General features: G+C 39.4%; 3 protein-coding genes across 4 annotated transcripts in view; 2 read left to right on the top strand and 1 right to left on the bottom strand.

Moving 5' to 3' along the window:
* Positions 1-1360, bottom strand: part of LOC101484996 (plasma membrane calcium-transporting ATPase 1) — a 33169-nt gene extending 31809 nt beyond the window's left edge. Inside the window, exon 1 of the mRNA XM_014414486.3 lies at positions 915-1360. The gene's annotated coding sequence lies outside the window, so the exon portion shown is untranslated. The remainder of the gene's footprint in view (positions 1-914) is intronic.
* Positions 1361-5152: 3792 nt separating this feature from the next.
* On the top strand, positions 5153-9435 carry bet1l (Bet1 golgi vesicular membrane trafficking protein-like). The gene is made up of 4 exons (XM_004556297.3): positions 5153-5246; positions 5916-6001; positions 7592-7648; positions 8051-9435. The coding sequence occupies exons 1-4, from the start codon at positions 5228-5230 to the stop codon at positions 8216-8218; spliced, it is 330 nt and encodes a 109-aa protein (XP_004556354.1). The 5' UTR covers positions 5153-5227; the 3' UTR covers positions 8219-9435.
* Positions 9436-9569: 134 nt separating this feature from the next.
* Positions 9570-26364, top strand: deaf1 (DEAF1 transcription factor). Of its 2 annotated transcripts, none has more exons than XM_076886142.1 (13): positions 9570-10444; positions 12972-13069; positions 13402-13528; positions 13727-13876; positions 18243-18382; positions 18902-18967; positions 19108-19152; positions 20228-20351; positions 20607-20738; positions 22637-22929; positions 23093-23191; positions 23978-24064; positions 25152-26364. In XM_076886142.1, exons 1-13 carry the CDS (start codon positions 10027-10029, stop codon positions 25251-25253), a joined length of 1881 nt encoding a protein of 626 aa, XP_076742257.1. In that variant the 5' UTR covers positions 9570-10026; the 3' UTR covers positions 25254-26364. The 2 variants fall into 2 exon arrangements, with proteins under 2 accessions (XP_076742257.1, XP_004556355.1); XM_004556298.6 differs by having other exon boundaries at positions 23975-24064.
* The last annotated feature ends 1347 nt before the right edge of the window (positions 26365-27711 follow it).

The raw sequence follows: 27711 nt of genomic DNA, 5'->3' as shown, positions 1-27711 counted from the left end.
CTTTCTAATGTTTTGTAATTTATAAAGAAAAAGGCAAGGACATGAAAACTAGTGGGCAACAACACGATGGACAATAGTATGAAAACAGTATTATAAGCTTCTTCACAATTAAAATCTCATTACAATCCAGTATTTACTCAACCGCATGCTTACGAGATTGTCTTAAGTCCTTTACATTAGAAACCAGCTCCATGAGACACAAATCAGCCAAGCAGGACCCAGTAGAGCTCATTTTATTTCAATCAAGCACAATGTTCTCCCCTCAATGGTTAACAGGAGCTCAGACTGAATATGTAACAGTGTGTGGAGTAGAGATTTGTCCCTGCTCCTATGTGAACTGAAACCCTTTATATTTGTGCCTCACAGGTTGTGACCTCTGTGCCTTTAGCTGTAATCTGTGTCAATCAGTCAGCCTGGGCTTAATCTGAGAGAGGGAGAAACAGCCTATCTGTTTAACGCTGAGGCAGAGGAAGAAAAGAGCTACTGAGAGAAGAGCAGGATGGACAGAAGTCAAAATAGTCATTGAAGTTTTGCTGCTCACTGTACCTTAGTATGGCTTTACTACGAATTCTAACCAACAATTAAGAACCACAAATGGTTTCATGCTGTAAAATATAAACCTAAGTGCAGCTGTAAATGTTCACATTAGAAGCTGAAAAGGATGATCTAGAATTGGATATTGGAGGAAATCTCAAATTATCTATTATTAATTAACTAACCATCAGAACAGCAAAACAAAGTAAAACTGCATAAGTAATGAATAAATTCCACGGGAAGTCATCCACACAAATACAAAAAAACAGAAACACATCCAGGTTTCATGACAAAAACACAACTTGAAGCCATTTCTAATAATAAAAAAAACAACAACAATCCATTACTGTAGCACTGAGAAGAAGAAAAGCTTTACTTACAGAAACTTCCCCCATCACCTCCTGTTAGCAGCAGCAGGTATTAGTGGTGGTCCGATTACTGTGAGCAGCGACACACTCACAGCTCCAGAAACAGCCCATAACCCGGAGACAGCTCCTCAGCGGGCAGTCTGCAGAACAGCACCAAGACCCCAGTTTACTACCCAAACTGGTCCTTTTTCAGCGTGACCTTCAGCAAGCTCGCAGTTTCAAACAGCTCTCTTTATCAGAGGAAAAAACAGGAGCTGGCTGAATGATTATCTGAGGAAAGCCTCGCTTAATCTAATTAGACAATCTGTGGCTTCACTGAGTGCCAGAGAGACCGCTGCTGCAGCTCCTCCTGCTGAGAGCGACATGCCAAGTCCACACACGAACTACGTCTACACCTGCTGCATCCTCTGACTGAAAGGCACACAGTAGGCGTACACTCACCAGGTCAACACACACACCCCATCTAAACCTGCTGCTGCTGTGCTTCATACTCCAGAAAGGGTGCGCATTGAGTCCACATATAGCACTGAGACTCCTCCTGCTGAGATGAACCAATTAGATCTAAACAGACCAAACTGTGAAGGTGAATGCAAGTGGTCGGACGTTACAGCCTGACAACCAACTGCAGCCCCAAAGGAAAGTAGTTCAGTACATAACCATCAGCACGACTTCTCATGGAGAATTCCATGAAACAGTCCAACTGTTTGCTCTACTGTGGTCTTTTCACTTTGTTACACACACTTCATCACCCTGAGCAGCAATGATGCATGATGACGTCATGTGACACACGCGCACACACACGGATTACAGTACACAATGACATAGAAGGATTAACTGAGTGTGCACACACACACACACACACACACAGGATAATATCACTCTTTCGTATTTACGTTCTAGTATTTTTGTTTTGATCTAACATGATCTTTGACCCCACACTCTAAAGAGGTCTACACAGCAGTAGTTTAAGGATTGGCTCGACAGATCAGTGATGGACTACTAAGACCAAAGCTCTGGATTCACTGCTTAACAAAAACCACAGTTGATCAAAATGTTTCTATATTCTCTGCATACAACCATGACGAGCCATGAAAGGAAAAACAAACAGAACACAACACACAGAAAAGAAATCAAAGACTACTTTGACAAAGGCAAAACCAGGGCTGTGCAGAAGGTACAGGCCAGAAGTTTACCCATCATGAGCAAACCCCCAAATTTTGGTAATTTGGGGGTTTTAATTATTTCTTTGAACTTCTTTATTTTCTTCTTTTTTTGAGTTTTTTTGGGGGGAAGGAAGCATATATCTTTGAGGGATTTAAAAGGGAAGAACTGAATGTACAAGTATGAGGTGAAGCTAAAGAATTTGGAGGTAGTCTTCCCACTTCATTATTTCATCCACTGTGAAATGTACCACTACCACAGGAAGCTTGGAAAAAAAAGTCAGAGCATAATTTACTCCTTTACTCCTCTGACCTCTTGTACCTTAGTCAGATAGCTCACCATTGTCTTGTCTGACCATAAAACTATTCTCTAGAACTCCGTCTTTTGAAATATTTGAGTATATTTATACATTTGAGCCTGTATGTATACCATGTGTGGACTATAGAAAATCCCAAATAAATGTGAAATTGTACCGTCAGTTTCTGATGTGTGATGTATGCTATGTCATTAAAGATGTATGCTGTACAATCAATCCATCCTGGAAAAAGAGGCAGTCAGAGAAATCACAAAGGCCTGTGACTCTAATGCCCATGATGAGGTATGTAAACATCTGAAAGATCTGAAATAAACAACAATCAGACTGAAAGAAGGCAAAACCCAGAGAATAAACACCAAAAAAACCAACTGTTATAAGACAGGAACAAAACATGAGGCAAGAAGAATCCTACATGATACAGAGACAGTAGAAACCCTAAAAAGACTGGAACAATAATGTGAAAAACAAAAATGCAATGATACCACAAAAAGTTAAAGGTACTAAAACAACACTAAAAATCAAAACCAGAAGCAAAAAATCATTGTAACAATCAACATGACAATTTGGGGACACTGTTTAATAAAATTTGACTGAAATTCTATCACAAAGTTTTTATGCCCTGGTGACTGTTGAAACGAAAGTTAATTTAGATAAAGCCCAAATATTGTTTTGTCACTTGTGTTTTTGTTGCTACAAACATAAAGCAAAATGTCATTTGAATACTTTTTTTTTATTAAATCTCCTTTAATAATATTTTCAAAGTTATGCTAGTCAAGCTAATTGCTAAAACAATTATAACTAAGATTTATGTAGACCACTGGGTGGTTTAGAGCTTTTTGGGTGGCGTTCAAGAATGCCTATATTTCATTTTAGCAGATCTAAAAATAACATTTCAGAAATTCCCACAGCCCATCCAACCAGGAAGGTGACTTGAAACACTCACCAGTATGAAAAAGGGAGGGGGGAGAGGGGGCACTGTGGAATCAGAGCAATAACTTTGAGTGGGAAAAGCCTTTTAAAACCTTACTTTGGGGCAGGGTCACATTTTTTCTATTCGTATCGAAATTGATTACTGAAAATAAATATGACAGTGCATCCAGTAGTCTTAACATGAGTCATAAGAGGCTACTGAAAGAGGAAACCTTGCCCTAAACAATTGATGAGCCTAGCATGATTGACCTGGAAGCAACATCCCAAAGATGTTCTATCTTTGAGGTCAGGACTCTGTTCAGGCCAGGCAAGTGCTCCCAAATCAGATTCTGTCATCCATGCCTTTGTGGACCTTGCTTTGTGCACTAGTGTGCATTCATGTTTGAACAGAAACGGGGCGTACAGGCCGTACAGTAAAGACTTGACAGCTATTTAACACTTCAATACAATTTTTAAAGCTTTGCCTGTCCTTCAAGCAAACTGGAGAGCTATTCCTGAAGACTACTTAAAGAAATTACAAGAAAGCTTGCCTAAGAGAGTGGCTGTGTTGAAGAATGGCTATCTCTACAGTTTCCCAAAGTGACACCATCAGTGCTTTTATTTTGTTAAACTGACAGTATACAGCTCATAATTGTGAATAATAAATTAAATATTTATAAATTTTCACATTTAGATAAACTACAATCACGTAATTTGGGGTATTTTGCATGGATTGCACCATAAAACTGTTAAAATACATTAATAATTTTCTTTGTTTAGATGTAGTTTTTATCATGTTTATATTACAAACATCTACGTTTTGTAAATTGAAAACAGGTTTTTTTTTTGTTTGTTTGTTTGTTTTTAAATTGAAAACAGGTACTGTGAGACACAAGTAGTAAAGTAACTACCCTAAGCAGGACAGAAAGAGCGACCTCTTGTGGATAAAACAGACACTTCTGCAGATTTTAAACAGCCACATGAGGAGGGCCCTGCTTATATTATCGGAGCTACTGAGACCCTATCGTTGCAGATCACCTGATCAAAGTCTGCTAAATGTCCCACGCTTTTACTTTAAAATCAGAATCAGAGACGATCACGTTTTTGAGGCAATAGTGCCCAAACTTTGTAATAACCTTCAGCATAATGGTCACATTTTACCTGATCAGCTGAATCCGTAATTTGTTTTAAACAACTGCCGAAAACATTTTTTATATATATTTTAGTGTTCTCATAATGATTTCCCCATCCGACAGTTTCGGTCGTTGTGTCCTTGGGCAAGACACTTCACCCGTTGTCTACTGGTGGTGGTCAGAGGGCCCGGTGGCCCCGGTGGCAACAGTGTCCGGCAGCCTCTCCTCTGTCAGTGCGCCCCAGGACAGCTGTGGCTACAATGTAGCTTGCCATCACCAGTGTGTGAATGGGTGGATGACTGAATGTAGTGTAAAGCGCTTTGGGGTCCTTAGGGAGTAAGTAAAGCGCTATACAAATACAGGCCATTTACCATTATTCGACCTTAGTTTGCATCTATTTGTGTGTAAGTTAAGTATGTATGTTAGAATGGACGTCTGACCGGATGGCTATTAATGAGTCTGTATGATAGGACTGTATTCTTTAAAAAGTGATACACAAATAAAGGTATTATTGTTGATGTTATTGTTGTTGTTTGTTTTTCCACTCTTCATTTATTCCCCTTTTTGTGTGGTATATGCTTAAAGTCTTTGTTAAGGCATCAGTACTCAGCTAGTGTAATGCATAAACACAAAGAAGGCGAGAACTATTTTGGAGTCTTCTGTCGTCATTGAAGCGGTAATACTAACGACACCTTAACGTTGTCGAAAAAAAAACAAAAAACCTTAACGTAGTCGACGAAGAAGAAAGGCAGTCACGTGTCCGCCACGTGAACAGCTGTTTGTGACGTCATTCAGCAACAAGCAACATGGCGGAGTGGAACAGAGGTAAATGTTTTGACACGTATTCACTTCCAAATATTCAGTTGTGTGTTATTTGTGTCAGCTTAGAGATGATGTTACAGCTGGGTGGTACATTTTAAAATGTTATTTTTAAGTATCATTTGCTCGTATAACACCCAAATCTCAAGAGCTAAGCTAACTAGCTCTGACATACTTAAATATTAGCAAAAAGCAAGGCTACCTTGTAAGTTTCATATCAATTGCTATCGCCCTCTAAAGAAGCATCTGCCTCTCTGAAGGGTGATAAAAAGTGATATTATTATTATTAGTAGTAGTAGTAGTAGTAGTATCTTATTAGTTTCCCAAATATGGGATAAGTAATACTCCTCGGCAGTGTTGTAAGTTTACTTCACGTCGTTATTCCGTGCTTAGCTTAAAGGGTTGGATTTATAAAGAACATCCCTTCAGCAGAGACTCTGCTCCACACTCAGATCATGCTGATATCAAAATCATTGATGAAAACGTGTTGTTTCCTGTTGATTTAAACCGAAAATTAGAAACATTACCTATTCTTTAAGAAGTTATGTGTTCAGAACTATGTGCTTGGCAAAATCTTATGAGGTCTATCTGCGGTTTTCAACAGAAACATAACAATTCAAGGAACATTCAGATCTTGTGTGTCATATCTAATCCACGGTGTTTGTGCTTGTCCAGGCCATGGCTCTGTGGATGATGTGCTCGATGCTGAAAACAAACGGCTGGCAGAGAACCTGGCCAACAAAGTGTCCAGACTGAAATCTGTGGGTAACAACCAACAACCGTCCCCTTCAGCGACCAGTCTGATTAATAAATCAGCTGGTCTGTAGTTACTAGGTTACTGCTGTCAAATGTACTTAGTTTTAATTATAAGTAAAGCTGTCAGTTCCCAGAATCAGAATTATTAATTATGCCAAACACAGCCAGTTTTGTTATTTAATGTACTGATACATGGCTTATTGCTTGTAAGAATTTCAGGTGTAGAATAGAATAGAATAATCCTTTAATTGTCCCACAAGGGGAAATTTGGTTGTATCAGCAGCAAAAAACATACATATACAAAAAGAACAGGACGCCGAACAGAAAACACAATATTTACATATTTACATCATGGACAATAGTTACCAGAGCAGAGTACAGTACAGTTGTTAAAATTAGCATACAGATAGTGTGCAAACAGAGCAGGATACTGAAAGATGTTTAAATAGTTAAGAATATTTAGAATAATTAGAAAAGTGCAGATTGTGTATTGTACCTGTGCATTAAAAAGTAGATATGTAACTTACAGTAAGTTAGTGTATATATTAGCTGAGAAAAAGTGATGTGCCGTTATAACAGTAGAAGTTGTTGCAGCAAATGCATTACACAGCAAATGTGTAACCAAATGCATCACTGGTGTAATGGTTGTCTTTTATTAATAAATGTACAGCATTGTGAAAATTTGAAAATTGTACAACCAGTGCCTCCAGTGTAAGATGGGACACCATCAGGCACTTCTACATAGTTACATGATATTAAGATTTTCTCACACCAAGCTTCAGGCTCTTCCTGGTTCAGAACAATCCTCTGGGCATTTACTGTACACTAATGAAAACAACTTGTTTACATAGAGTCAAGACAATTAGTCTGCCTACTATACTGACAAGACGTCTATAAAGATTACTGTTATTTTTTAGACTGATTCAAAATTTCTGTTATGCTTAAATAAATGACTCATAATTGGTTTAAATCTTGTAGAAATTGTCCCCGATTCAAACCTCTTTGGGGATCCAGAAAATATTTTATGCATGTTCACAGACTTTGACAAATGAGTCGTGTCTGTTTTTAGCAAAGAGTTGTGTTTTAAATCCCTACAACGTCCTGTTTAGTTGGACATCTTCCAATCTGCGCTAAGCTGGTTAGGTACTCAGTGACAGAGCAACAGCCTAAAAGGATAAAGGGTAACCAAGAAGATGTTTGCTTTCCTGTTCTACATTTTCCTCTGCTGTGCCATTCGCTTTTCAGAATCTGCTCTCATGTTCTTTCTTCTGCCTGTAGTCTAACCCTGAGATGATTTAAAACTTCACTTGTTACAAGTGATTGCTTATTAGTACATTTTTGCATGAGATTTCACATTTTAGGACATGATAAAAATAATCTAAAATAAAAAGTAATAGTCCTTACAGGTTTCAAAATGGTTTAAATTCAACCTCAGGTGAGCAAGAACATATGTCATAGGAATTAAGAGAGTAAGTAGCACCCGGGTGAAAGTGAAAGTGGCCTCCATAAAAGTAAACGTTTTGACAGTTTGCTGGTCTGCCACAGTCAGACTTCTACAAATAACTTGATCATCTTCTTGTCTCTGTATCTCGCAGTTGGCTTACGACATCGACAGAGAAGTGGACGATCAGAATGAGTACCTGGATGGCATGGTGAGCGTTTCCTGCCTTAAACACAAATATAGTTAAGCTTTTAGTAAAAAAGAACTGACATTTTAATTTCTCCCATTTGTCTATAATGAGAATATTGTTTTAAATATTCACTGAGTTTCACCCTGTTGTATTTTCACGATGGCTCCTCTGAACTGTTTAGTGAATTGTTCAATCTACAGGTTTCACTGGGACCTAACATTCAGGAAACATTTTTATAAAGTCCCAGTATAAAAAATTAGCACTGTGTTGAATGTCAGAATCTGTGTGGATTGATTCATTTGGTAAACAGAGTGCACATTATATAAGTACAAATCAATACTATCTCAAATATAGGCTGTTTTATTTTTTCTCTTAGGTCAATTTATTGTGAATTATTAAAGAATTATCTCCTCTTTCTTTTAGGACTCAAACTTCATGAGTGCGACAGGCCTGCTCACTGGCAGTGTGAAACGTTTCTCCACCATGGTCCGATCAGGACGAGACAACCGCCGTATCCTGTGTTACGTCTCCATGGGGATGGTCCTGGTCTTCCTTGTTCTTTACTACCTGGTGTCCAGGATCCACCAATAACTGGGAAAACAAGATCAGCCAGGCTCTGATATGGAGCTGAGACTTTAGACTGTAATGTCAAAACTGATTTAAATAAAGACTTTTTTTATTTTGCACCAAAGAAAGAAAGCACGACGTAGGCAAAATTGGATTGACCAGTTGGAGGTGTCAGTCAGCCCACCGGAGGAAACTGTAGTGGACGTGGTCACGTCAATGAGACGCCTGAACTTTGGGATCTTTGAGTTGGCTATGAGTATGTCCCATCCTGCAGCAGCAAGTCCTGATTTGGTTGGAAGACAACAGAGCCCGGACGCTCGGGAGGTGGGAATGTCATTCACCATATCCGAGTTTAATTGATTGATGAACCTGTCAATCAGGAGAAAATTTCCAAAAAATCAGTTTGAGTTTTCACACCTAGAGCTTGTTTATCTTCCTCCGAGTCCATCTTGTTTCAGTTCTTGTCACATACAAAAACATCTAACAGCCAAAATGCATCACAAACATACAACACTGTAAGTATTAGGCACATATTTGTCATGCAGCAGGGAGAAAATACAGAAAATATAGAAATGGTGGTGCTGTGTTTAGTCCAAACACCAGTAAGCCACCACATTAAAATTACATGCATAATACATTAACATAAGACTTGTGTTCAGTGTCCTGTGATTTGTGGTCTATATTTATGCTATATTACCACATTCACCTGCATAAATGAGTCACAACAAGAGGGAAACTGAATCAAGAGTCCGACTGTACTAAAGTCAACAACTGGGAAATAATCTGCGATTTTAGTCAGTGTAATGCTCTGCAATGTTGACATTTCTCTCTATCTATGTTTAGTGTTTCCTACTGTCTCACAATGAAGTGCAAGGAAGGAAATGACTGACGAGGCAGAGGTCAAAAAGTTTTATATGTGGAAAATATAGCAATTTTTAATTTGTCCAAAATTAATTGTGTTTGTTACTGCTAGGGCAAACATATGAAGGTCAAACATGCATATATTCATTATTTTGGGGCACTAAAACTAATCAGTCCACCCCACTAGTACAAAAAGTGGTACCATCTGCTTTTGGCTGGTCTTGGTCTTGTCACTGCATTTTGAAAGATAGCTCTTAAGACTTTTGACATGTTCATATGTTATTAGCCATCCTTTCAGTATGTTTGCAATCCAGACTGTTTTTATAATTATAAGAAATGTTGGGACCTATCCTATCCTGTTGATGGGTTACAAGAATATTCATATCATTTTCTTTGCTTCTTTTTTCTTCCACTTTCAGTCACTGAAACAGATATTTGTAATTCTTGAAGAGTTGAAAGTTATATTATTTTCTTATAGTTGAGCATGGGTGAAAGAAATCATTAATACAGATCTAATAAATTATTTAAATTGTAGAAAATGTTGAGGATAATTTATTTAAGTTCTGGTAGTTATGGGCACTGCTACAGATTAATAATACTATTTTAATTAAATACGCATATTTTCAGAACCATAGTGTGTAAAAAAAAAAAAAAATTGATGATCAAATGAAAAGAAATAAAACATTCATTAGACAACTTCACAATATTTTAAGTAGTTTTTTTGTTACCATAAAATAGTCAGCAGCACACAAACACAGCAGGTAAACACTACGAACAACAGTACACCAAATACAATTACATCAAGAACAAAAAATGTACATTTTTAAAAGAATTTCTGAGCAAAACAAGAAAATGAACACATCTAATATAAACATTTGTATGGGGTGCCTGTAGTGCTGTGTTGCTGTGTCCTTTCGGGTTGGTTCGTGTTCTTTCGGCAATTTCCGGTGTTATCTCCTTCTTCAGACTTGATGAAAATACAAAGAACGGGAAGCCCTCCTCTCTCCGTATTAGCTGAGTCGAGTCCTTTGTGGTTACCTGAATTTTTTGAGAACATTTTAAAGATTACCCGTAAACAGTTCCGTTTGCGGAGATTTCTGTCTGCTCCGTACAGGGCTCGGGTGAGGTCGAACCCACTCTGCCCGACGTCCTTTCTCGGTGACTTTCGGCTCTTGTCGTTCGAGGGAGGAATGGACGAAGCGGACTCGGCAACGAAAGCGCTCGGGCTGGATGAACCGCCCATCGGCGAGCCGCCGGTGGAGGGAGTGGGCTCGGATACCGAGTCGGAGGCCGAAGTTACCACGATGGCTGTGATGGCGGAACCGGGAAACATCGGCTTAGGAGCCGAGTCCCTACCGAACCCAGACGAGGCCGAGGCTGCCTTTGCAGGTAACACGGGCTACAGTTAGCAGCAGGCCGCTGCTGTGCGAGGTGGCGCTAAAACACAAACTGAGATAATAACGTTAGCACCAGCTGCCTCTTAACCAAACACTGTTTATGTACGGGCACTGCTTTAAACGGGGAGAACATTGTTATCTGCCGAATACATTATTTATTATTCAGAAAAGTTAATGATTCATAAGAGAGACGCTTGAAGATGTGTTTAAAAAAAAAAAAAAACTCGGGTGGCCCAGGTGGCAAACACCGAGGAAACCACAAACATGGGATAGGGGCCAATGCAAAACCAATAATAAATGCAGTGGGGAAGACAGGTATAGAAAATACTGATTTTCAATCTCACGTACATCCTTTTGCCCTCATACAAATGTTGTTATTGTTGAAACTAACCCTGCTAATGAGATTAAACGTCTTTGTGTTGTGGAAAGATTGCATTGCAAAGTGCTAAACTAAGTGGTAGCATCAAAACATGCTTGATCTAATAAAGTTTCTTTATTTAGAATTATATACATTATATACTGAGTCTGCACAAGGGAGACTCAGCCAATGTAGCAGCAATGCAAACTCAAAATACAAAATTTATACACATATATTTATACAAATGCTAAAGACAAAAAAACAAACAAATAAAACGTAGTATCTCAATCACATTTCACATTTTAAATTCCATTTAAATTCAGCAGTAGATACTGTAAAAGCATATTTAGTGTTTAGTATGAAAATACTGTGTTACCCTGATCTGGTGAAACCCACGGAACGTTAAAAAGTAAAAATGTGAAAGCTTCAGATGGATACTACAATAAAATACTTGATTTTCAGCCAAGTGTACATGAGCAAACATGTAACATGATCTTTTCACCATGTTATCAATGATTAAAAGTAAAGAGTTGTCCTTTTACCTTCTACTTCTTTAATAGTTCCAGTTAGCTACAGGATTGTGCAAAATCTTGAGCCAACCCTTCTTTATATTTTGTTTGGGAAATGGGTGCAGTAGTTTATTGAAACGTACAAACAAACATGGAAATACTGTGTACATAAGGCAAAACTAAAGTCTTTATAATTCTGATGATTTTAAAAGTCAATATTTGGTATGAATATCTTTAAGGAAGCTTTCTTTTAACTTCTTTAAATAGTCTTCAGGAATAGTTATTCAAGGACACTCAAAATCTCTTCTTTAGATGCAGTCTTTTGTTCCCTGTCATGATGAGAGATTTGGGAGATTAACAGTACTCTAGTCCAGTGGAATTGGTGAGGGTGTATGGGTCAGGCAGCTCATTATGGTAAATGGTAAATGGCCTGTATTTGTATAGCGCTTTACTAGTCCCTAAGGACCCCAAAGCGCTTTACACATCCAGTCATCCACCCATTCACACACACATTCACACACTGGTGATGGCAAGCTACATTGTAGCCACAGCTGTCCTGGGGCGCACTGACAGAGGCGAGGCTGCCGGACACTGGCGCCACCGGGCCCTATGACCACCACCAGTAGGCAGCGGGTGAAGTGTCTTGTCCAAGGACACAACGACTGAGACTGTCCGAGCCGGGGCTCGAACCGGCAATTTTCCGATTACGGACACACCGTTGTGTGCGATGCCACATTCCATCCGAAAATTGTAACATATCAGTAACATATACCACAGACATGACTCATCATGTATTTGTCCCAAGTATAATATTTCCCCTCATCCATCTGTTCATTTCCTTCTGCTTAAACTTTATTATTTAAAGCCTGAGAGTAATGTTATGGTGTGGAGTGTGAAAAGTGAGGACCTGGAGGCAGGATTCAAAAACAAAACAAGCTATTTACTGGGCTAGAATGAGTAAATCAAAACAGAGTTCTCAGAATGGAATCCAAATGGCAAGAAAATATAGGGATTGAGGCAGGCAGGAAAACAGTACAACGTGAATACAGTCAGACTAAAACTATGTATATACACAAGGTAATGGGGGGATTAGAGACAGCTAAGCTAACACAGGTGTAGACAATCACACAATGGGTCAGAGGAGGAAGTAGAGCAGAACACAATGCGCAAGAGACTATCAAAATAAAACAGAAAAAGTTGAACATGGGAACACTGGGCACAGAGACGGAAGCTAAACCAGACCACAGGGAACATGGGGAGGGGGGTGAATGAAAAAAGAGAAATAGAGTACTAGCAAACTGTAGTAATGAACAGAAACTAGATAGCAAAACTAACACAACAAAATACTAAATTACTGTGAAGAAAAAGTTCAAGCAGCAAAAGAAAAACAAGAAGCAAACGGAGCAACAAAGACTAAAAAACAAAACAAGACATCCAGTACCATGACTGATATAGATGAAAATCATTCATTCTCATAAGCACATAATAGAAGAGTCTTCCGATTCTGGTAATACCAGTGTTTATTGTTTTCTATGTTACCTGCTTTAGGTCATTATTATTGTAATCCTCCTTTGTAGTTATATTTTTATTCATACTGTATTCCTGCTAATCTGGAGGTTTATGTGTCGATGAAATTTCTTGTTGTTGATCAGATGTGACGGCAGTTACAGTGGGTGGCGTTCATGCGACAGAGGACAATGTTTTCACCACAACAGTCGCCACATCTGGGAGTCTCCCTGAACACGTGCTGGTAGATTAACACACACTTGACTAGATCCATTCCCCTTCTATTTTTGCCATTTATCACATTTTGATGATGATAAACAGTATCTTATGACATTATTTACAGAAAATTGAGGTGACGTTGAATAAAAACCAATTAATGTTAAATGTCCTCAGCACAGAACTGATTCATTTGTGCACGTTAGCACTGTAGCGTTAATTATTAGAACCTAATTCACAAAATCACATGGGCTTCCCTGCTGACTACTCGAGTAGTTTTTTAAAACATCAACATATTCTCATACCTCTTATGCTGCTCCATGATTATGAGTGTATGTACTCCTTCCACATCTGTCACAGAGCGGCAGGACCACTCTCCAGCTGGGTGAAGGTCTCAGTACCCAGAAGGCTACTCTGATTGTGGTTCACACTGACGGCAGCATCGTGGAAGCAGCTGGCCTCAAGTCCGCTGCCACCATCACATCAGGTACACCCCTGTGTGTGTGTGTGTGTGTGTGTGTGTGTGTGTGTGTGTGTGTGTGTGTGTGTGTGTGTGTGTGTGTGTGTGTGTGTGTGTGTGTGTGTGTGTGTGTGTGTGTGTGTATGTGTGTGGTGTCTACAGGTGTCTGGTAATCTGAAATGTCTGATCTGTGCATTTTTTTATGTTCTCCTGTGCTTCTCCCAGGTCCACAGACTCCACCCACTCCTCTGACTCCACCCCAGGACAAAGACTCCTGCTCCAAGTACAACTGGGATCCCTCAGTTTACAACAATGAGCTGCCAGTACGCTGCAGGAATACCAGCGGACTTCTGTACAAAAACAGACTGGGATCAGGTGATTATCACACCTATGCATGCTATATCACATGGTCAAGCTGATCTTGTTATTCAGGTTACTGTGGAGATGTAAAACTCCTGATTAACTGGTTGTAGTAGGTTAGAACTGTGATCAAACATTTGCAAAAACTGGCAACGAGTCTTTCACATCCCTGTGGTGGAATTTTACCCATCTTATTTTAGTATAATTATTTTAATTCAGCCACATTATAGCGTTGTTGAGTGTGAAGGGCCAATTTAAGGACATGCCAAACAATCTCAGTCAAATTTAAGACCAGACTTTGAGTAGGCCACTCTGCTTTTGTCTCATGAGCAGTTCAGAGGTGGACTTGCTGGTAGAGCAGGGCGATATGACCAAAAATATTTATCACAATATACATTTGAAAATTTGTGATAACGATATAACTGACGATATAATCGACACTAGACAAAATACTTTACAACTCCACAACTTTATTAGTGCAAAAAAAAATCAACATATTTTCACTTAAACAAGCAGCTGTTTTTTTTATGTGCATTAAAGTTATATAAAATTTAACATTGCAAATGCAAATTCCTTGCTGACAGTTTAACCAAAAGGCATTTCCAGTGGAAATTGGCCAACATATCCTCAGCATAACCATGTATAATATCCACAAAACTTAAAAAGAGGTTATACACACACAATACGGTAATATTATGTTGAAGCACAGTACGTATCACTCCGCCAGGCTCCTGCCTACGATAGCCCTAATGCTCCGACAATCCATCAAGCGGTGCGGCTTCGTAGCTTAGCAAAGTCGTACTAAAACATTCAACAGACGTTCGAGCGCCGTGTACTAGTGATGTGCGATATCACTGATTTCCTTTCCGATCCGATACCAAGTAAAATTCAGGGTGGTATCGGTGATACTGATCCGATACCGATACTCTGTACAAAAACTTAATGTTTCATTGTATTGCATAATGCAATATATAATTGTATTATGTAATTGTAATAATAACATAACCATATTGCTTCATAATGATTAGAGGACAACTTGTTTTTATTGCTTAATAATGCAGAATAATCATATAGAAATAAAAAAACAACAACCCTGAAGTTGTGAGCTATTTGAGCATGTTGCCTGCCTGCAGCACTATGAACTCCGCGAGAGACGTCTGTCTCCCCCTAGCAGCACCTGCCCCTCTCCTCTTCAGTTCGCCTCAACATAAGCTCATCATATTCTGTGATATGATTTACTCTGAGGTGTTTGACAAGGTCAGTGGTGTTGCCACAACACCTCACTGTCTTGCCACATATATCACAAACCGCGTCTTGGCTGTTTGTGGAGGTAAAATACATCCACACATGACTCTGTTTGCGCTCAGCCATTGTTGTGAGTGTGCACACCAGGGGCTGCGACACATTTATACAGCCGTATTTCGCACATGACTATGAAAGGCGTAAGAGGAAGTAGTTCCTTCCAAATTAGACAATCCGAATGATATAGTTTCTTTCTACTGCGTTCATTTTAATGGAAAACTACAAATTTACCCCACAGTACTAAAATATCGATATTATAATATGAGAATCGATTCTAGAACATAAATTGCTGGTATCGGAAGAATCGATATTTCAGTATCGATCCGCACATCACTACCGTGTACCACATAAAATCGTTTCGAGGTCAGTAAACACAACCAGAATTCAAAAATAAGGCGCACGGGATTATAAGGGGCACTGTCGATTGTCAGAAAAATCAAAGGATTGATTTTAAGTGTGCCGTATTTTTAAAAAAACGCGGTAATAACGACGGCCCGCTAGCATGCTCTACCAAAAATAGTGCTATGTTGTGTATCTGATGGACGAAAGCTAAACCAGTTCCACACCACTGAAGTTGCAGCATTTTTACAAACCAGTTCTGGTTCATCCGTTTCATTCAATGATCCACTTTCGCCCTTCTCATTCTCCGTCACCGCCATGCTTTTTCCGGCATGTGCGTATGAAAACAAAGGCACTGCGCATGCGGGTTTTACCCATATTCTATCGCGATATTTCATTTTCTTATCATTGCCCAACATTATACTGGTATTACCGTGAACAGTATAATATGGCCCAGCTCTACCTGCTGGTGTGTTTCAGATCATTATCCTACTGCATAACCCAAGTGCACTTGAGCTTCAGGGCATAAGCTAATGGCTGGACATTCTCCTTCAGGATTTTCAAGTAGAGAGGAGAATTCATGAGTCCATCAGTTATGCCAAATTGTTCCCATCCTTAAGCAGCAAACCTATGATCGCACCACCACCACGTTGCTTGACTGTTGCTATGACGTATTTTTATGAAATGCTGTGTTAGTTCTACAGCAGAACACAAACCAAAAGAAATTAAAAAAAATTCAAATTTTTAAAGGTCAGTTCACAGAATATTCTTCCACCATTGTTTTCCAGTTTCTTTCTTTTTCTTGAATTATCATCACTGACCATGATTGAGACATGTGAGGCAATTCATAAATGTTCTGACTTCTTCTTTCTTGTAACCTATTTTTGTCAGACAGGTGCTACTTAAGTGACTTTTTTTTAAATTCAACTGGCCTGGTAATACTTGGGTGTGACTGGTGAAAGTTTACTCAGCTCTCCAAAAAAGTGGTTAACAAAAGTTAATTCATTATTTAACAAGAAAGGGCAATTACTTTTTCCACATAGGGCCATGTTGGTTGGTTTGGATATCCTCCCCTTAATAAATTAGATCATTATTGCAAACAGCATTTTATATTTACTGTTTTTATCTTTTCTAATATTAAAATTAGTTTCGATGACCTGAAACATGTGTGACACATGTTATTAAAAATAAGAAAAATAAGAAATTACCAATAATTTTCACAACACTCTATATTCCTTCAGCTATATTTGCTTTTTATAATTTGCTATATACAAGTGACAGTGTTCCTTTTGCCTGTTTGACCTCGTGATGGCACTGTTGTCTCACTGCTAATACAGAGGCACAATAGACAAAATGATGTAGAAGCTTGCCTTTATTACCATATTGTTGTTATAGTAGCAAGACGGGTTAAAGTTCTGGTGCAGAACAATTTTTTATTCACTACCTGGGTCTGGATGCAGTTTCCCCCTCCAGGGGCAAGGGTACCTAGACCTGGGGTATAGACTACGTTTGGGGAGTGTGATTGTGTGTACAGTGTCTCTGTATGTCTGTCTCCACGTTGGGTGAGTGCTGAGTATTTGCATATGAGAGCATGAGGGTGGGAATGGATGTTTGTATCTGTGTGTGCCTGTTTGTTTGTGTCTATATGTCAGGTCGGGTATCAGACGCCACCTCTCTGGGGACATCTCAGGCCCTCCAAGGTATGGAGGCCTATCTCCCCCCAGCACTCCCCCTGCCAGTTGCAGACGCCCTCAGACATCGGTGCATTGGTGGGTCTTTGTGTCCGGGGATGGGCGTCCAGGTACGCACCGGCTCACTCCTTGGTGGCTGCTTATCGGGGCCTGGAGCCTGGGGCTCGCTCGGGCCACTTTCGGGGTGGGGTGCCCTAGGCCTCTCGGCCTGGGGCTCGGTCACTCTAGCACAGCTGGCTGCCGGCGGAGCTCACGGGCACGTCATTGCAACCCCCCCTGGCTTCTGCTCCGCGGCTGCTGAGTGACCCCTCATCTGGGGCTCTCCTCAGCACTTTCTGGGATAGTGGCGCAGTTGCCCCTCCGTTGGTCTTCCTTGGTCTCTTGTGCTCTAGGGGCCTCTGGATGTCTGGAGCCTGGATCTCCTCTATACCTGCTTCATGCCGTAGCAGATCATTACATGAAGGAACCTTTTAAATACAAGCGCGCTCATGCTCACAGGTGTACACACGGGTGCTCACAGACACAAACTACACCCTTTTTGGCTCCTACCTCAAAGAACACTGTGCGCTGTAAATCTTGACCTCCCTCCCCCCGGTCATGTCTGTCCCATCTGCAACAACTGAAAATAAAATAAATAAATAATAATAACAAAAGTCAATCAAATGGACCAATACGGCAAGGCAGGGATGGTCCACTTGGTAAAGTAATTCCGTTGGGCTTCTCTCTTTGCCTTCAGACAATAATTCTGATGGCAAAAGAACCAAACAGGACAGGTGGCCAAAAAAAAAAAAAGGACAATTTTTTTTTTATGCTAGAGTTTTGATGGGAGGTTGGAACATGAAGTTGAGCTAGACGGGACAAGCAATAAATTTTTGTGCCATTAAGAGGGTGTAGCCCCCAACACTAAAATGTGTTGAGAAGTAGTTGGGATAAAATCAAAGGTACTTCTATCCAGAGTGAAATATTATAGTCAAGACTCTTTTATACTGTGTATATTTTGAGTTACTTGTTTTATTGCTGCCCACACTCACAGTGTTGTGTTTTGTCAGGGGGCAAAGGTCGCTGCATCAAACACAACCAGCAGTGGTACACTCCCACTGAGTTTGAAGGTCTCGCAGGGCGAGCAAGCAGCAAAGACTGGAAGAGGAGCATCAGATATGCTGGCAGACCTCTGCTCTGCCTCATACAGGTAATTAAATATACTGCTTCACTACTATCTCACTATCGTACTACTGCAGTGCTGCACTGTATTGTGTGATGCAAAGAAATTTGCATTTCCAATTTGTGAATTTGGATTTTCCTAAGCTAATCTTGAGCCACGAAACTAGCAAAGTATTCTAGAGTCAAATGTGAGACCATCTGTCTGATAGCTAAAAATCGACTGATTGGCTCATGCAGCTGGACAATGATCCTAAGAACACCAACAAATATGAAACAGAATAGCTGAAAAAGAAAAGTATCAAGATGTTGCAATGGCCTTTGACATTAAGAGAGATGTGCATAAATGAACCCCTGTAAACCTCAATGAACTGAAGCAACGTTGTAAAGAAGAGTGAGCCAGAATTTCTCAACAACAATGTGAGAGACTGATAAAGTCACACAGAAAACAATTACTGTTCTAAAACTTTTTTTCTAGTTAGTCCTTTGTTTATAAAAGGAGGTGGGCCAAGTCCATGCAAAACCTCATGCAGTAAACCTGTGTTTGCAGGAGCGTATCTTGAACCCCCATGCTGCCTCCTGTACCTGTGCAGCCTGCTGTGATGACCTGATAGCGGTGAGTGAAGTGGACAAGTCCTGATGAGCTTTTAAATCAGCCTGTTAATTAGAAATTATTTAAATTATCATAATCTGAGATGTTACACATAATATCTGAATAATATCTGTTTGTGTTCGTCTTATTTTTTGCATCATTAGTGTCCAAAGGAGGGAGACTCTCTGGGAGAAGAAAATATCAGCATGGTAAATGATTTTTTCTTTTTGTTTTTTTGTTTTTTGTAAATGTCCATCACTATAACTTCATTTCCAGATGCTTTATCTTGCGATCTATATGGAGATACATTATCATTAAACAAAATAATAATGATTCTCTCAGTCTGTGCTGTGATCACATCTCAGGGTGAATATTAGAGCAGTGTGCCTATTAATAAACAAGATGGCTTCTTTTTTAGGCCTTCTTCTAGTCCCCAGTTTAAACACAGAAGGGAGCTACTTCTTCTGCGACACAAGGGCTTCACATGTAATTTTTCTTGAGGCATCATTTAAGCTTTGAGGCTTCTTGATTAAGTCTCTATGAATCAAAAATATACAACAAAGCAAATTAAAGCAGTCTGGGCTTTCCTTACTGGCTCAACAAAACTCAAAACCTAAACATATATAACATGTGTCGCGCGATGGTTATTGGTTTTCTTTGTTAACTCGGGTTCCCTCCATGCTCACATAGATGGCAGCATGTGACACATTGCTCTAATCTTGTACCACAAAATCAAATGGATCAGTTGAGCACCAGCTACTCAAAGGAACAGCTGATACAGCTCTATGACATCAAATAAGGCTGCACCAGAATCTGGTGATTTGGTCATCGCAAGAGCACAAGTGCACTCTCTGTGCTGCTGTTACTTGTGAAATGACAGCTGCACATTAGAGCGCTAACATTTAGCCCTTTACAGTAATGTATGATAATAATAATAACTTCATTTTGAATTTTTGTTTTCTGTTCAGGTTAGTTTCACTAGACATCCCAGTAACAACAACATTTGCACCAAAACCTTCTTATGCAATTATTATTAGTTAATAATTTTAGTTACTGCACAATATATATATTTTTTTTTATTTGTTTTTTTACATTGTTACTTAAATTAATAGAAATGTAACTAAATATAACTGTAAGTACTTAGTGATGACTATCTTAAAACAGACATGATTTTAAAACAGTAATGGTTTATCGGTATCAGCAGTCATTTTGTTGTCTCTGCTTTCATTTGATTTCTTAGATGTTGCGTTGATTTTATCTCTGTTCCCTTTCTGCTTGACTCAGACCGGCCCCGTACGCCTCTTTGTCCCGTACAAGAGACGAAAGAAGGACACTGAGCCTGTGATCATTTCTGCCAAGAAGGAACTTCCTGCTACCAAGAACATTACGTTGACTCCGGGAACCACATGTAGGTCACATGTGCTCACAGCTCATGATTTGGTAACTTTGTGCACTTACAGCCAGGGATAGTTGTTTTGACCTAGAATTCATCTTCCTTCTCAAATCATTTCCTGTACTTAAATTTGTGTTCCTGAAAAATTTTATTAATTAAAAGTTTATTCTCAAGTTCTCAAAATCAGATCTGTAAAGTAAAAAATGTAAGCCCAACCTTTAAACTATTTGTTGTCCAAACATGAATCACACTTCTGTTTGTTTCTTACAGTCACAGTGTCCCCATCTGGGCAGTTCACTACTTCTGGGACCTTGACCTTTGACCGCACGCCAACAGGCGACGCTGCTGCTGCCATCATCTCAGAGGGCTCGGCACAGAGCGAGGTGTTTGCCAGCACGGCAGGTACCATCCCCTGAGTGACTGAGAATTCATTCAGTCGTACATTGTAGTGCATTTGTTTGAGTAGGCACTTAAACAATCACAATTCTCAGTGTGGGAATCAGCCCATTGGTCCTTGAAATTATTCACCTCCACAAACACAAAAATATATACATATCCTGCATGGAAAACCAAACCGTTTGGTTTTGAATTTAGTTGTTTTAATCAACATCCATGCAGGATATGTATATATTTTTGTTTTTGTGTTTGAACCCTATTATATGGAAAGTCATTTCACTCTAGATCGACAATATACACCTTCACAGTTTTACTTATTCAATATCAAGTCAGTCTGATTTTGGATTTCAAAAAAACCCCAAAAAACAAGAAGTTTCCTTTTGATAGCCTTCAGAATTCAGCCTGCTTTGACTGTTTTTCTGGAGACTGTCTTGATGGCAGTAAATGTCACCGTTGTGGCTCTTTTACTGAAGTAGTCTGTGTGTTAACTTAATAAAAAAGGACCTCAGCAAAACTCAAAAACATTGACATTTTAAAAGCTTATAATCAAAAAAGCTCAGATACTGTGGGAGGAGTCTGACTGCAAAATGTAGGAAAAGCAGCCAAAACATGCTCAGAATATGTGGAACCTCAAGACTAATGAAAAACCTCCAGGTGTCAGGCCTATGAAGTGTGCAAAGCTGCTATTAAAGAAGAATGTAGTTATTTTAATCAACATCCAAAATACAATTTGGTCTGTTTGCACTTAAAGCAAGGAGTACAGTGAATCACTCGAACACTTCCAATGTGTGGCCGTTTTAAACCATCACCAGCTGAGATACAGACAGGTCCAAGTCTAAAAATAACCAGACATCTATCACACACTGTGTTTTAACACATCCTTGAGAAACAAAAAAGGTGTGTGAGTGCTCTCACAGGTAAATGGTGGTGTGTTTTACACTATAACACTTTAGTAGACTCTTACTTTCTTACTACCCTGACAGAAAAAGGTACAAAAAATCTAATTAAATATGATTCTGTGGACTTAAAATGATGACAAAGCTTACAAGCAGAAGCACTGAGGCCTGGGTTGCTTCGTTAACCTTGTGGTGAAGGACACAGAAGCAGTTCAGACAGCTCACATGTGTGACTACTTGTGGAGACTCATTGCCCAGTTCTGTAGACAATCCATAATCCATTGTCTGGGACTACAATGGTCCTTTTTCTGCTCTGATTATTGTCTGCGAGCTGGTCAATCACTCTAACCAGAACCTGTTTGAGAGCTGGTTCAACCTAAGCTGAGCTCTCTGAGGCTGCAGAGCAGAAGACTACTGTTGTAAACTGCAGTTCAAGGTGCTGGAGTCTTGCCTGCTTTAGCACATTTATCGCTACGGGTAATTTCCAACTCATGTACCTTGTTGGGTTTTTACATTCACAAAGTGAGACATAAAAAACGCCTTAGATAAATGATTTCAAAGCGCATTTATTTTGAAACTGCTATCAAATTGGTTTCTGATCATTTTATTGCCGTGCTTGATTGGCCAGCCAATCCCCCTCACCTGAACCTCACCTGTTGGGTATTATCAAGAGGAAGATGAGAAACAGCCAACCCAGAAATGCAAATGAGAGATACCAAAGCAACCTAGGCTTCAAAAACACTTCAGCAGGCCCAAAAGCTGATCACCTCAATGCCACACCATGCTGAATCAGCAGTTAGTGGCAAAGACATTCAGCCAAATACTGAGTTTGTACATAAAGATACTTTTCAGACGTTGGACATTTCTTTATTGTAAATCCATTTTTTTAGTTGATCTTAGGAAATATTCTAATAATAGGATACACCAGATTTTCATGAAACTGTAACAGCAAATTTCAGACAGTGTAGCAGAAAAAGATCCACAGCTGTCTTTTCTTCTCTCGCTCAGTGCTAACGGCATTGCCAGCGTTAGCTGTTGCTCATCAGCCAGTTCAGGCCAAAGTCGCAGTGGCAGCTGCAGCGGCGTCTCCATCGGCAGGGCTTGTGGCTGGGCTTGATGTGGGGCCTATTGGGGGAGCAGAGCCAATAGTGAGCGAGGGGCAGAAGAACACTTGGATATACCTGGAGGAGATGGCCAACACACTGCTGAACAATGTCCAGCAGCTCAAGGCTCTGATCGAACAGGCCAAAAACTCTGCAGGGGACCCTGTAGGGGTCAGAAGTAATGGCGGCAGGAAGGAGGTGAGCACACACACACACACACATACACAAAAGGTGTGAGATTTAGATCAGCAGTAACAACAAATGGATTTGACTTTAATCTTTGTTTTGTGTGTGTGTGTGTGTGTGTGTGTGTGTGTGTGTGTGTGTGTGTGTGTGTGTGTGTGCGTGTGTGCGTGTTTAGTGTGGTCTTACCCAGCCGTTTCAGAACCAGATCTCATTTCAGCAGCCAGATGACTCTGAAGCTAAGAGGGGCACTGAAATCACTGAGATCATCATCAATGTATGACATGCTTACATACACACTCACTTGCTCCAAAATATTATTGAAATTCCTTACATTTCTTATTTAGCACAAGTCTTAAAGAAGTATTGTGACCTGAGACATCCACACTTTTAGTTCCAAGCACACTACATTTCACAATTAGGTGTTTGTTTGTTTTTTTTAATAGTCTCCCACGTGACTTTCCCCTCATTCATGAATAAGACCCTGAGATACTTTAATTTGTTGCTTCTATTCTGACATGGAATGGACTTCTCATGCCTGCAGCTGCCACCTTGTCATGTTGGAGGGTTTTGAGGGTCCTAGTAATCAAAGTCTTTAACCCATGGGGCTGAGCCCGAATGAGTCACATGGCCCAGTCATTCTGTGGGTCCATCATCTGCAGGAGGTGCCAAAAGGGTCAGGTGCAATGTAGTAATTATAGCAACTAGCTCCTGGGTCATGGAATGAATACATTTTTTAAGATTATTTACATCTTATTGTTAAAAAATTCTGATTTGCAAATTACCCCAAAAGTTTGAGGCACAAATACTGCATTGAACACCTCGTGTAACTAAAACTCCAGTGTAAATATAAAAAAAAAAAACACATGGAAGCAGAGAATTTTAGTCTTCTTTTCTTTTTTTAATCAAGCTTTTGGATTATACCATATACTGTAAAGAAACATATAGATATAACGAGTTATCAAGACAAGAGTTCTCAGTGACAAAGTTCTTGATGAATCATCTGCAGAGCTGAATGCTGTAGCTATCATGTTCACAGGCTCCTGCTTTGTTTCTGCAGCAGATGTGCGTAAACTGTGGCCGGGTGGCGATGAGTGAGTGCACAGGCTGTCACAAAGTCAACTACTGCTCCACATTTTGCCAGAGGAAGGTAAGACTCAACTGTCTTTTTTCTGTCAGACACACAAAAAATAGACAGATTTCCCTGACATTTGTTATGAGTCTTTACTAATGTTTTTTCATGACAGTGCAGTTTAAAAAATAATTTATTGTTACAGCAGTCGTTGATTACTCTGTTACATTCAAATCAGCTGGTAGTTGGATTTGTTGGGTTTCAAACGTGTTTCCAACAGGGGTGTTGAAGAGTTGTGCAAAATAAAACTCATAACATGCCTGTAAAGTGTTTCTGCTGTTTCTTCTTACTGATATATTTGCAAATAGCTAATATTATAACTTACTGGTTTGGTTTTTAAAGCCTTAATATACGTGTGTTGGCTGCAGCCATGTTTTTTTTCCAGAGGTGACCATATTTGGAGGTAATCCTAAATTATCAGCTAAAGTTAACAAATATTGTCAGCAAGCTGCATTCATAAACTAATCCCCTCATAGGTACACTATAATTTTTATAAAGTAACAGACTATAGACTACACTACAATACAATACAATACAACTTTATTTATATAGCACATTGAAAAACCAACGGTATACCAAAGTTCTTCACAATAAAACAGCAGGTTAAAACATGAATAATATAAGACCATTAACAAAGTACTGAATATGCTTACAGGTCAATGGCACTAATTACACAAGAATAAAAATGAATATCAAATCAAAGTAGCTAAAAACACACAGGTTTTAAGTAGAAAAAGATATAAAGAAAGATAAAATTGGAATTAAGTATAAAATACAGGCGTTAACTAACCGGGAAAGAATGATTAAATAAGTGCGTTTTTAATCATGATTTAAATGATTGGATGGAGTCAGACTATGCTGCAATACTAGAACTTTACCCACTAAAACTGAAGCACAGACTTCTAGATGATCTGTACCACACAGGAAGCCATACTATTTGTCAGATCATTCAGTTAAAATGTTCATAAAGGCACTAACAATGTAAACACATGTTTGAGGCCTTGCAGGCAGTTTTTGACATTTTTCTTTTCATTTTTCATGCCAAAAGGTTGCTACTTGATTTTCAAAATCAGTCACTTCACACGTCCGTCTCTTTTGTCCACAGGACTGGAAGGACCATCAACACACCTGCACTCAGTCAGCAGGGGGCATGGCTGTCCAGCAGGAAGAGCCAATCACAGCCATTGACATGGACAAAGTGAAGTGAAGGTGTAGCAGTTTAGGAAAAAGCGTGTGCATCGTTTCAGTGAGGTTAACAGCTGCTGCAGACTGAATGACCTAAACTGGGAGAACACACCTGCTTGAAAATAGCAGTATTTAGAGAGTTTAGTGTGAAGGTTTTTTCTCAGGCTGACATGTAAAAAAAGGTCACTGATGGAGTGAGAGCTGAAGTTAGACTAGACTGACTTAGCATTTATGAAAAGTATTAAGGAGTCTTATTGCAGCAGTATCCAATGAAGTGGTGGTTCTAACTAATATTTTCATCATAAATTTATCTTGTCCCTAATTCTATCATATTTTAGCGACTTTATTACATTGTGTCATCAGTTGTCATATGGTCTATATCTTCCATCAGCCACTGTTACCTCTCCGCTGTTGCCATTTTACCTCGTTTACCTCATTATTCTCTAAAAACAGTCCTGATTAAAGAGGACATCTTCTTTTTTGTTATGTATGCATGAGCGCAGTGGCCAGATTTTGGGTTCAGTGTATGTACAAGTAATCCCTGTGAGTCAAAAGTTCAGACTTCAAAGTGCTAATATGGTCATCTCAGGAAATCAGCTTTGGCTGCTGCAACCTGCTATTGAATCCTTCTGTTTGAAAGGGAGAGCCAATCAGAAGAAAGTTGGTCAATCTTTTGACGTCTACATTTTGATGATGAAACGCAAGACAATTATTTTTAGAGTTAAATAACAATGTGTTTTGGGGAAAATTTTTCAGTTTCAGTCCCCTCATGCCAAAACTTTGCAGAACATTTTTCAGCAGACAGAAATGACATATTTTGATATTAAAGAATCAAAGTTGGTTATCACTGATGAGGATTTAGAGAATTTAAAGTTGAGGATCTATCTTTAATTCAGGATGATGAAGTGACTTGAACATGAAACAAACAAAACTGCTGTCCTGAATGTTTTGATTTTTTTCTGGCAAAAACTATGTATGTAAATTATTATTTTCTTACATTTGTATATGTGTGTTATTCTGTTGCTACAGAGCCCTTGAAGTCCAGAAAGAATGTACAGGTATTATAAGCAATTGTAAATATAAAGGTAAAGATCGTTTTTCTTTGTGTTTCACTGATTAATAAAAAGAGTTCAGCAAACTACTAGTGTTATTTGTTTGGTTTTTTTTGGTTGTTATTTTATACATTAAGGCCATTTCTCTTCTTTTTGCACATTTAGCTTTTTTAATTTCCCTGATGTGCAGCTAAATAGAGTTTTGCTTTTTAATAACAAGTTGGTAGCCTACCTGCTATATTAGAGTGACTCCTTATTAATCATTTTGGACATGACATTTGATTCTGCTGGGTCTCAGGCCCAGCAGCACTCAGGTGTCTGCTGCTGATCACTGATAGTGACGGAACGAGCCATTTCTGGCACTTACTGCTTAGCCTAACCACAGCGAGGCAATTTTATTGACTTAATGCCAAAATTCACATCTGTAAATGTAGAGTTGAGGGATTTAAAAAATCGCCTTCCCTGTTGGCCTGGCCTGTTTTGATTGATGTAATCTGTTGGCCTTCTTGACTTTTCACTATCAAATAATGATAATGTTCTTTTGTGTGTTCAAGGTTCTGTAGGGACCCCATTCAGTCAGGACTGATGTTAGGAGCAACTTAAACACTAGTTATAAAGCTTACTTCTGCTGACATTATGGCTTACAATCTCCCTTTGCTGCAGTGATGTAGCAGTGTTATAAATTACATGGTGGTGCCGCAGTGAAATTCTTTTTGGTAATCATTATGGATGATCTAATTATCCATAATGAAAAAATATGATTTGAAGTCAAGTCAAGTCAAGTCAAGTCAACTTTATTTGTCAATTCTGCCACATGTACAGGACATACACAGAATAGAAATTGCGTTACTCTCAAACCCTAGTGATTAGAAAAATGCAAATAAAATAATTAAAAAGTAAAAATTTAAATAAATACAATACAATTTTACGTATAACAAAAAAAAAAAAAAGCTATGCAATATACAATATACAATATTCAAGTAAGAAGGCATAGTGGTGCAAAATAGGCAAATAGTGCAAATGGAGATTTAGTAGTGTACGGTAAGAGATAGTGTAACAGCAAAGTCTTATGAGGTAATGGCAGTCCAATGCTCCACAAAGTGACTGGAGCAGGCCAGTGAGTGCGTCAGAGAGTGAGTGTGTGTGTGTGTGTGACAGAGTTCAGTGAGACCGTGGTGGAGAAGAGGGGAGAGGGGGGCAGAATCGGGAGGGAGTTTAGCTTCCTGACAGCCTGATGGATGAAGCTGTCCTTCAGTCTGCTGGTCCTGGCCTGGAGACTCCGCAGTCTCCTCCCTGACGGCAGCAGCTTGAAGAAGCTTTGCATTGGGTGCGTGGGATCAGCCGCTATGCAAAGGGCTTTTTTAGTGAGACGGGTGCTGTAAATGTCCTGGAGGGAGGGGAGAGAGACACCAATGATCCTCTCTGCAG

This window comes from Maylandia zebra, linkage group LG7 (assembly GCF_041146795.1).
Source record: "Maylandia zebra isolate NMK-2024a linkage group LG7, Mzebra_GT3a, whole genome shotgun sequence".
NCBI lineage: Eukaryota > Metazoa > Chordata > Actinopteri > Cichliformes > Cichlidae > Maylandia > Maylandia zebra.
The sequence above is the reverse complement of the archived record's forward strand: the minus strand, read 5'-3'. Positions and strand labels throughout refer to the sequence as shown.

Coding starts and splice junctions, on each gene's coding strand:
- bet1l (XM_004556297.3), top strand. Junction 6,002..7,591: donor AAGTGTCCAGACTGAAATCT/GTGGGTAACAAC, acceptor TGTATCTCGCAG/TTGGCTTACGACATCGACAG. Junction 7,649..8,050: donor ATGAGTACCTGGATGGCATG/GTGAGCGTTTCC, acceptor TCTTTCTTTTAG/GACTCAAACTTCATGAGTGC.
- deaf1 (XM_004556298.6), top strand. CDS start 10,027: ATGAAAATACAAAGAACGGGAAGCCCTCCTCTCTCCGTATTAGCTGAG. Junction 10,445..12,971: donor GGCCGAGGCTGCCTTTGCAG/GTAACACGGGCT, acceptor GTTGTTGATCAG/ATGTGACGGCAGTTACAGTG. Junction 20,352..20,606: donor GTTGACTCCGGGAACCACAT/GTAGGTCACATG, acceptor TGTTTCTTACAG/TCACAGTGTCCCCATCTGGG.